The 10,366-nt window shown below is 33.9% G+C and overlaps 1 protein-coding gene across 1 annotated transcript in view; it reads right to left on the minus strand.

Annotated features, from left to right (window-relative positions):
• The window catches only part of DMD (dystrophin), a 2,416,375-nt gene extending 2,412,661 nt beyond the window's left edge, over positions 1-3,714 (minus strand). Inside the window, exon 1 of the mRNA XM_053581215.1 lies at positions 3,591-3,714. Within this exon, the coding sequence (XP_053437190.1) occupies positions 3,591-3,597 (7 nt within the window). The 5' untranslated portion in view covers positions 3,598-3,714. The remainder of the gene's footprint in view (positions 1-3,590) is intronic.
• Positions 3,715-10,366: the final 6,652 nt, after the last annotated feature.

Here is a 10,366-nt window from a genome sequence, read left to right on the forward strand (position 1 = left end):
ATCGAAGTCTATGCTATAATCAAGATAACTAGCCATATTGCAATCTTTCTTTCTTTAAATCTTTATTTATTATTCTTTTTTATTAAATTATAAACACATAGATCATGTATACATTAATGCATTTATGGGGTACAATGTGCTGATTTCATATAGAATCAGGAACACTTATGTCACACTGGTTAATATATACCTCATCTCATTTACTTAATTATTGTGTTAAGACATTTATACTCTATACTAATAGATCCAACATGTGGGATCACACCTATGGTGCATAATGCAAGGGTGCATGTTGGATCTATTAGTATAGAGCATATCACAATTTTTCAAAGAACAATGAAGGATCATAGCATATACCACCTTTCTACACTTTCTAAACCACCCCTTCTTTCTCAGAAATTCTCAGTTATTCACAGTGAGGAAAAAGATAACTTCCTTTTTTCCCTGGGAAAACTATTTCCATGCTTATAAGTGGCCACTTACTCTCCAAACCCTAATTATGGATTTTCATTCCTATTTTTCACTTTAGTTTATTAACTTGAGGACCAATTAAACATTGTTTTTGCTCTTTCTTTTTAAACAGTTTTGAACATCCCCCCCCCCAAGGGGGTGTGTATTTGAAGGTGTATGTGCATGCTTAAGTGGTTTTGTTATTTGCTTTTTCAGTTTTCAAAGATTGATGACATGAGATTGGGAGCATAACAGGATGGAGCAAACTTCTCAGAAAAAAACGTTTCAAAGCATGTTTCTTAACTGACAGTGTTTTACCCTGTTTGTCTTTCTAGATGAAAAGCAACACACCTGAAAGGCAGCCACTCCATCACACGTGAGAAATTTCACTTGACAGTTTTATCACTAAAAGAGAATTCGGGGACAATTTTGACCTAAAATATTGTGATGCCTAATCAGATCTTTTTTTTTTAGCTAAAACAGATAGTTCTTTTTAGAGTGTAAATGCCTTAGGAGAAAACAATCTAAGTTTATAGAGAATTGGTGAAAAACCTGTAGACATTTATAAAAATAACCACTTCTAGAATTTAAAATACACTAACGTTGTTTACGGTCTATTTCATTTTGTTCCACCTCTTCCACACACTCTATTTTTAATACATTTTTCTCCATCTTTTCTTTTTTTTTTTTTTTCCCCTCAAATCACTTCAGAAAAGACAGCATTAAGCAACTGGGCTGTAAAGACTGCATGTGGTCTCATCCCTTTGCGTGGTGTTCGTGGTCCACAGACAGAAGGATAAGGAAGCATTTTCAACTCTTGCAATGCATTTATCAATAAGGGGACGCCTGCTCTTCAGGTGTGCAGCCCAAAGCCTCTAAGATTTCATTAATAATCAACAACTACTGCCACCTAGTGTCTGTCCTCTCCATTCATCAGTGAAATCCAACAGCACTCCTAGTCACAGAAGAAGGAAACCTAAGCCACAAACTAACAAACAAAAACCCATGCTTTGGGCAGTCCAGTGGTTCATTTAAATCACACTATCTCCATTGAAAGAAAAGCCTTCTTTTCAAAGTAACTATGGTAACAGGAGTTGTGAGGCTAGCAGGAAGCTAACATTTTTCTCACAGGAGACAATTCACAGAAGCAGAGTCCTACTAAAAATGCAACGTAAAAGAGTTTTTTCCCGACTCCAATTGTCACTTAAAATGTTTATGAAAAGTTGAAAAACAGAACTGGAAAAGAGGACTGTATTTGAAGCAATAGTATACGCGCAGCAGATTTTTGTCAATCACACGAGAAAAGAACTCTGTATCATTTGGATGAAAAATTCTCTGTCAGTCTTTTCAAAGATTAACCAAGTATTGTAACAGACTACACAAAAGCATATATAGTGCTTTATAGCTATTCAAGAGAAATAATAAGAATTCCTGAACTACAATATTTAAAATATTTTTTGGCTAAAATTACACCTCTAGAAAACTATTTTCATTCTCGCTGTATGTATGAATTATGAATGATACAGGCAAACACAGTCCTGTAGGCTTCAAGGTTAAAAAGTACTCATCCAAAGCCTTGACAATTTTTCAAAATATTGTCAGCAATTATTTTGGTAACATCCAAGTATTATAATCAAACCACCAGGTTCTAATTGATTCACTGATATTTAATACATGTTGTCTTAACTCACTCTTTCTAAGAGGAATACGTAATTGAAAAACATGGGAAAAAGTTACATAACAGCCAGAAGTGTTCCTTAACCAGACTGACTGGGGTATTCAAATTACTACAGAAAAGGCACAGCACATACGAGCAGCACTGTGTACAAGGAAAGGTCATATTAGATGTTCATATTCGACAGTCCATTAACTTGGATGATTTAGCTGCCTAGGCCATTAGGGAGAAGGGGTAGAGAGCTGAAAGGTTCTGTATTATATATACAGTTAACAATCAAGCTTTCCTTACTCAGGAAAATCTATTTCTGTATTATTTGACATCTGTTTTAAACAATCACTTACTAAATTTGTTTTATTTTCTTGTTACCCTAGTGGTGATTAAAATTATTTCTCTGTTTCCTCCAATTTACACTCACTGGCAAATCCTCATGACAGCATAAGAAGATAGGATACAGACACGGTGCATAGTTTCTACAAAAAGCATAAATTGTTCCCCTTTCCCTAAAAACTTTATTTTTGGAGTCAATTACATTCCATGCTCATATTCCATTTGTTTAAAAGTACTTATAAATAGAATCTACTGATTGTAGGGGAAAGAAATATTGCAAAACAGAAAAGAGGCTCTAAAAATTGTACGCAGGCAAGCAAGACTTTAAGACAAAACTCATTAAGGTTCTCAGATACACTAGAAATAATAAACGCTCAAATTTTTAATAATTTATCATTTTCTGTCATTTTTCATTAGCAGCTTTCAAAACCCTATCTGAAACAAGCTGATACAGAGAAATTAAGAGCAGTAATCAAGCGAGAAATGATAGACCAGCTGGGTCGACATCAACTTGGCAAAACGTGAATACAGTTCAATAGCTGAAACAGATGCTAGAGTTGTTGAAAAACCCTGCAGGAGATATTGATATATTTTCTTCATATAATGCAGAATGACTGAATAAATGTCAAAAGCTAGAAATTGAGGAGGAGAAATGACTGACAGCCAAACTCTTTATAAAATAGAAACCAAGTACAACAATTTTCAACCTATCCAAACATTCTATACATTCTCATTTCTCTCAGTATCTGAATATGCCAATATATCAATCAGTCCTTGCAACTAAATTGCATGTAACTGAGCTGGGGTAGATTTCCCCATAGAATTTCTTTCTGCCTGTCATCCACTACCTGGAGAAACATAGACTCTTGAAAAATACTTTATTCTAAAATCTTCTAACACTGATTTCTATCCCAGAAGTGTTTCCCTGAGGTTGGAGGCAAGCACACCCCACCAAAAAATCTAACGCAGCACAAGGTAATTTTAAAATCCGTTCTGTCAAAGCAACACTGTTTGCAGAGTTTGAAGTGCTCGGCAACAAACCCCAGCTACCAACAGCTGCTTGTTCAAACATATGCTTTGTCATGGTCAGCTTCTAATTGTATTCATAATGATGTAATAGCTTTAATAATCCTACCTTCCATGCCAGCAGTTTTTTCCTGTCACTCCATCATGCCAATAAGTTGGCTGCTGTAACAAATCAAGATAGTGCAAAACAGCATCTTTCTCCTGATTCTGTCATCTTCCTGAAAGCATTCTATTACTGCCGACTGCTGGGAACCAGAAAGTCTATTTGAATTCCAACAGCTCCCCTTTCGCATGATTCAAGTTAGGTTAGGTGGGCATGCCTAACATGATTCTCTCAGTCATTTATTATGCAGCTGCTACAACGTCGGTGTGGTAACCACTCTGACTATCTGATACGTCAGTCGAACAAAACCTACACCTCAGAGCAGACACATGAGCCAGAGCAGCGTTCTGCATTTCACGGAGCATTCTTCCTGCCTAAAAAGCAGCGGATCTGCAAATCTCTTTCAGTATCCGCTCCCTCCTCGGTACAGATGCAAAGCCTTTGGAATTAGGTTATTTTCCTAACTATATCAAGAGTAGAGTTTTTTGCCACACATCATATTATTCTCACTGAAATTTTAGCTGATTTTTACTTATCTTCACAGACCTTTAAAGGTAAAAACTCTCTTCTGGTCATACTTTTGAAATAAGGATATTACATGTTTAGCTCCACGTCGCTGCTTTATTATAAAACAACAGCTTTCACTTTCTCAAATGGAATTTGCAGCCCGTGATCCTAAAGCAAATTTTCCAATAAGAGGCTTTTTAAAGAAACTATAATTTATTTTGCACACTAGAGATATTTAACGTCTGCTACTCTGTGTGTTTCCCCCCAGGGTAGCCTCTGTACTTCGATATTTTGACTTGAGAACAGTACTTTCTTCACAGAGTAAGAAATTAAATTAGCTGACCCTCTTACAGAACTTGTTTACCAAGTAAATAAGTGCCCTTTCAGGACAATGAATTTTGTATTTTTTAAATACTATGCATGAATCAGTATTTGTTAAAATGAACTATAATCAACATCAAGTAAAACAGTGTAATGTTATCTAAAACTTACAAGTATGGCTTTTATGAGGCACACATACCTACGGTTTGGAGTTATTCAATAAGAAAGTTTAAGTGTTTTCAAGACAAAAATACTCTAATAAAAGGAGGAATTGATAAGATCTTATGTTTCCTCTCAGTCATCTATTAGATATTCACTTTAGTAGGAGATGTTTCCCCCACCACAACAAAACGTAGACAGGGAGCTCGTATAGAAGCTGCATTATGAAACCATAAGGAAAAACTTATTTAGCACATGTAATAGATGCCAATATCACTATAAATTATTGTTTTCCTATGGGCGTGTCTGTGCACACAAACATTTTAGCTATTCCATCTCCATTTTAATTTTTATGTAACAAACTCAAATAATTCTTATCAGGACACACACCAAATTAGTAACTTACAGTTTATTAAGATTAAATTATAAATCCTGCAAATAAACCAGAAACATGAATTCAGCCCATTTGAACCTGCCAAAGTTTTTCAAATTAGTATACACATCATTTTACATAGCAATTCTGAATATACTGGTTTGTCAATTACTATTGTTTTACCCCAAAAACAAAACCGAAAACGTCTGAGGTTAGCCTCTCTTAGAGATTGCAAATGGCATTTCCTTCTACCCTTGACTTTTCCCACTTCAACTCTTGTTTCCTTCCCTTCACTCTGCTTCAGGCACAATGAATTTCTTTTTGTTACTTTAAAACGCTGAGCCCCTTCTTGTTTCAGAGATATTCCATATTCTTTTTCACCTATCCATAAGCCTGACCTCACTTTTTAATTTCTGCAGAAATTGCATAAACCAGACATGATATTTTGATGTGCATATATTCAAATGATTACTATAGCCAATCTAATTAATATATCCATCCCCTCACTGGGTCACTGCTTTTTTGTGTTTGGTGAGAACACTTCAGATCTACTCCCTTAGCAAACTTCATTTTTAAGTTTATTTATTTATTTATTTATTTATTTTTGAGACAGAGTCTCTGTCATTCTGGGGAATGTGTTGTGGTGTCATAACTTGCAACGACCTCAAACTCCTGAGCTAAAATGATCCTTCTGCCTCAGCCTCCTGAGTAGGTGGGACTACAGACACCCACCACAAGGCTCGGCTATTTTTAAAGAGGGGGTCTTGCTTTTGTTCAGGCTGGTCTCAAACTCCTGAACTTAAGCAATTCACCTGCCCTGGCCTCCCAGGGTGCTAGGATTATAGGTGTGAGCCCTTGCGCCCAGCCTCTCTTAGCAAAATTTAAGCTACAATACAATATTATTAACTATATAGTCCCCATGCTACACATCAGATCTAGAACTTATTCAGCCTACATATTTAAACTTTGTACCCTTTGACCAATATCTCTGCATTCTCCCTCTCTCCCTGTCCCCAGTATCCACGAATCTACTCTCTACTTCAGTGAATTGTACTTTTTCAGATTCTACATCCAAGTGAGATCATGTAGTATTTTTCTTCTTGTGTCTGGCTTATTTTACTTAATATAATGTTTTCCACGTTCATCAACACTGTTACAAATGGTAGGATTTATTTCTTTTCTAAGGCTGAATAGCATAGTATTATATTTATTTTATGATATTACATTTAAGATTACATATATTATACATAACAATATCTTCATTAATCATCTGCCAGTCTGCAATTAGTTGGTTCACTTTTATGCCTTAACTATTGTGAATAATGCTGCAGGGAACATGAGAGTCCAGATATCAAGACACTGATTTCATTGCCTTTGCACCCCATTTGGGGTATATGTGCAAAGGCAATGGATCTTATGATAGCTGTAGTTATAATTTATCATTGAGTTTATTTATAATTTTTGAGGAACTTCTATACTGCTTTTTGCAATGGCAAATTACATTCCTATCAACAGTGTATAAGGGTTCCCTTTTCTTCACGTTCTCAGTAGCTCTTGCTGTCTTTTGATTAATTGCCATTCTAACAGGGATGAGGTGATATCTCATTAGGATTTTGATTTGCATTCCCCTGATGATTAGTGCTGTTGAAGACCTTTACATATACCTGTTGGCTATGTGTATGTCTTCTTTAGAAAAATATCTATTCAGAAGCTTTGTCTATTTCTTAATCAAATTATTTGGATTTCTTTTGCTTTGCTTTTTTTTCCCTTGAGTTCTATGAGTTCATTATATATTTTGGATATTATTCCCATATCAGATATATGGTTTGATAACATTTTGCTCCATCCCACAGTTGTCTCCTTACACTGTTAATTATTTCCTTTCCTGTGTAGAAACTTTTAATTTGCTATAGTCCTACTTGTTTAATTTTGCTTTTGTTACCAGTGCTTTGGCGTCCTATCTAATATATCACTGTCAAGACCAATGTTAAAAAGATTTTTTTCTTATGCTTCCATCTAAGAGTTTTACAGTTTCAGGTCTTACAGTTAAGTCTTTAATCCATTTTTAATTGAATTTTGTGTACAATGTAAGATACATATCCAATATTATTCTTTTGCATATGGATGTCCAGGTTTTGAATACCATTTATTGAAGAGAATTCCTTTCCTCACTGTGTATTCCTGGTGTCTTTTTCAAAAATTAGGTGACCATATATGCATGGGTTGATTCCTGGGACTTCTATTCTGTTGCTTTGCACTATATGTATACTTTTATGATAGTGCCATGTTGTTTTGATTACTAAAGATGTATCAAATAATTTGAAACCAGCAAGTGTGGTGTCTCCAACTTTGCTCTCTTTTTCTCAAAATTACTTTAGTGATGCCAAGTTCTTTTGTGGTTTCGTATGAATTTCAGAATTTTTTCTATGTCTGTGAAAAATTCCATTGGTATTTTGAAAGGACATATGTTGAATCTGTAGATCACTATGAGTAGTATGAACACCTTAACAATATTAATTCATCCAATCCATGAACACAGAATATTCTTCCATTTATTTGCACCTTATTTAATTTCTTTAATTAATGTGTTCTACTTTTAATGGTACAGTTATTTCACCCTTTTGGATAAATTTATTCCTAAGTATTTTATTATTTTTGATGTTATTTTAATGGGATTATTTTCTAAGTGTCTATCAATGAATGCATGGATAAAGAAAACATAGTATATATACACAAAGGAATATTTAGCTATATAAAATAATAAAATCATGCCATTTGCACAACACGGATGAAATTGGAGTCTATTATGTGAACTGAAATAAGTCAGGTATAGAAAGACAAATATTACATATTATAGCTCAAATATAGGAGCTAAATAATTTACCTCATGGAAATAGTGAGTAGAATCATGTTTACCAGAAGCTACAAATGGTAGGTGGGAGAGGAGGAGGAAGAAAGGTTGGTTAATGTGTACAAAAATACAGTTAGAAGGAATAATTTCTAGTGTTTGATAGAACAATAGGATGACTACAGTTAAAAAGAATGTGTAGTATATTTCAAAATAGATAGATAAGAAAATTTCGAATGGTCCTAACATAAGAAAATGATAAATATTCGAGGTGATGGATATCCCAATTACTCTGATTTGACTTTTACTTATTGTATGAGTGTATGAAAAACTATACCCCATGAATATGTGAAAATGTTATGTATCAATGAAAATGCTAAATCTGAGCATTGTATTAATGTCCTTTTCTGATAGTTCACTGCTGTTATAAAGAAATGCTAATGATTTTGTATGCTGATTTTGTATTTTGCAACTTTACTGAATTCCTTTATACTTACAATTTTTAATGGACTCTTTTGGACTTTCTACATAGTCATTTGTAAACAGAGATAATGTTACTTCCTCCTTCCAATTTTAATGTCTTTTCTTTCATTTTCTTACTAGGATGCTTAGTGCTTAGTCAAATAATAATGTTGAGTGTGTGCATTTTTGCTTTGTACAATATTTTAGAAGAATGTCTTCAGTTTCCCTCCACTAATTATGATGGGAGCTGTGGGCTTTCCATAAATGCTCTTTGTTATGTTGAGGTCGTTATTTTCTATACCATGGTTGTTAAGAGTTTTTTCTTTTCTCCGTTTCTTGAAATGGTCATGTTTTTTCTTCCCTTCTGTTAATGTGGCATATCACATTGATTGAGTCATGTATTCTAGACTAACATTAGATACCAAAGATAAACCCCAACTGGCCATAGTGTATACTCTCATTTGGATGTGCTGTTGAATTCATTTTACTAATATTTTACTGAGGATTTCTGGATCAACACACACCAGAGATACTGGCGTGTAGTATACTTTTTTTTTTTTTTTTTTTGCAGTATCTTTGGATTTCATATCAGGATGTTTCTGGCCTCAAAAAATGTGTTTGTCTCATTCTATGAGTTTTGTATCATTCTGTCACCAATACTAGATGAGAATAAAACAAAAAAAGAAAAATATAGGCCAATAACTGATAAACATGATGCAAAAGTCCTAAACAAAATGCTAGCAAACAAAATTTAATAACACATTAAAAACATAATTCAACATAATTAAGTGGGATTTATCCCACAAATACGAGTACAGTTGAACATATGCAAATCAACCAATATGATACATCATATCAACAGAATAAAGGACAAAAATGTGATCATCTCAACTGATACTGAAAAATCATTCAATAAAATGCAACATACCTTCATGATAAAAAAAATCTATAAAAACTAGGTATAGAAGGAAGTTACCTGAAAGTGATAAAAGCCATATATGACAATATTAATTCATCCAATCAAGTGTCATACTGAATGGGGAAAAAATGAAAGCCTTTTCTCTAAGATCTGGAAGAACACAAGGAAGTCCACTTTTACCACTGTAAATTTAGCATAGTACTGAAGTTCTACTTAGAGCAATCAGACAAGAGAAAGAAAGGGCATCTAAACTGGAAAGCAAAAAGGCAAATAATCCATCTTTGTAGATGATATGATATTCTATCTAGAGAAACCTAAAGACTAGACAAAAAGACTATTAGAACTGATGAACAAATTCAATAAAGTCACAGGATTCAAAAAAACTAAAACCACTAGCATTTCTATTTGCCAATACTAAGCAATCTTCAAATAATTCCATTATAGTAACTACAAATAAAAAAAAATACCCAGGAATAAATAGAACCAAGGAAATGAAAGACTTCTATGATGAAAATAATAACACATTGATGAATGAAATAAAAGAGTACACACACATACACAATGGAAAGACATTCAATGTTTATGGATTGGAAAAATCAATACTATTAAAATGTCCATACTACCTAAAGCAATCTACAGACTAAATGCAATTCCCTGAAAATACCAGTGACATTCTTCACAGAAATAAAATATTATAATCCCAAAATGTACATGGAACCACAAAAGACTCAGAATAGTCAAAGCCATACTGAGCAAAAAGAACATCCCTAAGCATCAGAAAAATGCAAATCAAAACCTCTCTGAGATATCACCTAAACCCAGTAAGATTATACCACATCACAAAGTCCCAAAGCTGCAGATTCTGGCACACATGTGGAGAGAGAGGAACACCTTTAGACTGTTAGTGGGATTGTAAACTAGTATAGCCTTTTTGGAAAGAAGTATAGAGAATCCTTAAAGAACTCAAATAAGATCTCCCATTTGACTCCTCAATCTCACTACTAGGCATCTATCCAAAAGAAAAAAAAATCATTTTATCATAAGGACATTTGCACTAGATTGTTTATGGCAGCTCAATTCATAATTGGCAAGATATGGAATCTACCTAAATGCCCATGAACTCGGGAATGAATTAACAAATTGTGGTATATGCATACCATGAAATACTATTCAGCCATAAAAATAATGATGAC

The sequence above is a fragment of the Nycticebus coucang genome, chromosome X (assembly GCF_027406575.1).
Source record: "Nycticebus coucang isolate mNycCou1 chromosome X, mNycCou1.pri, whole genome shotgun sequence".
Classification (NCBI taxonomy): domain Eukaryota; kingdom Metazoa; phylum Chordata; class Mammalia; order Primates; family Lorisidae; genus Nycticebus; species Nycticebus coucang.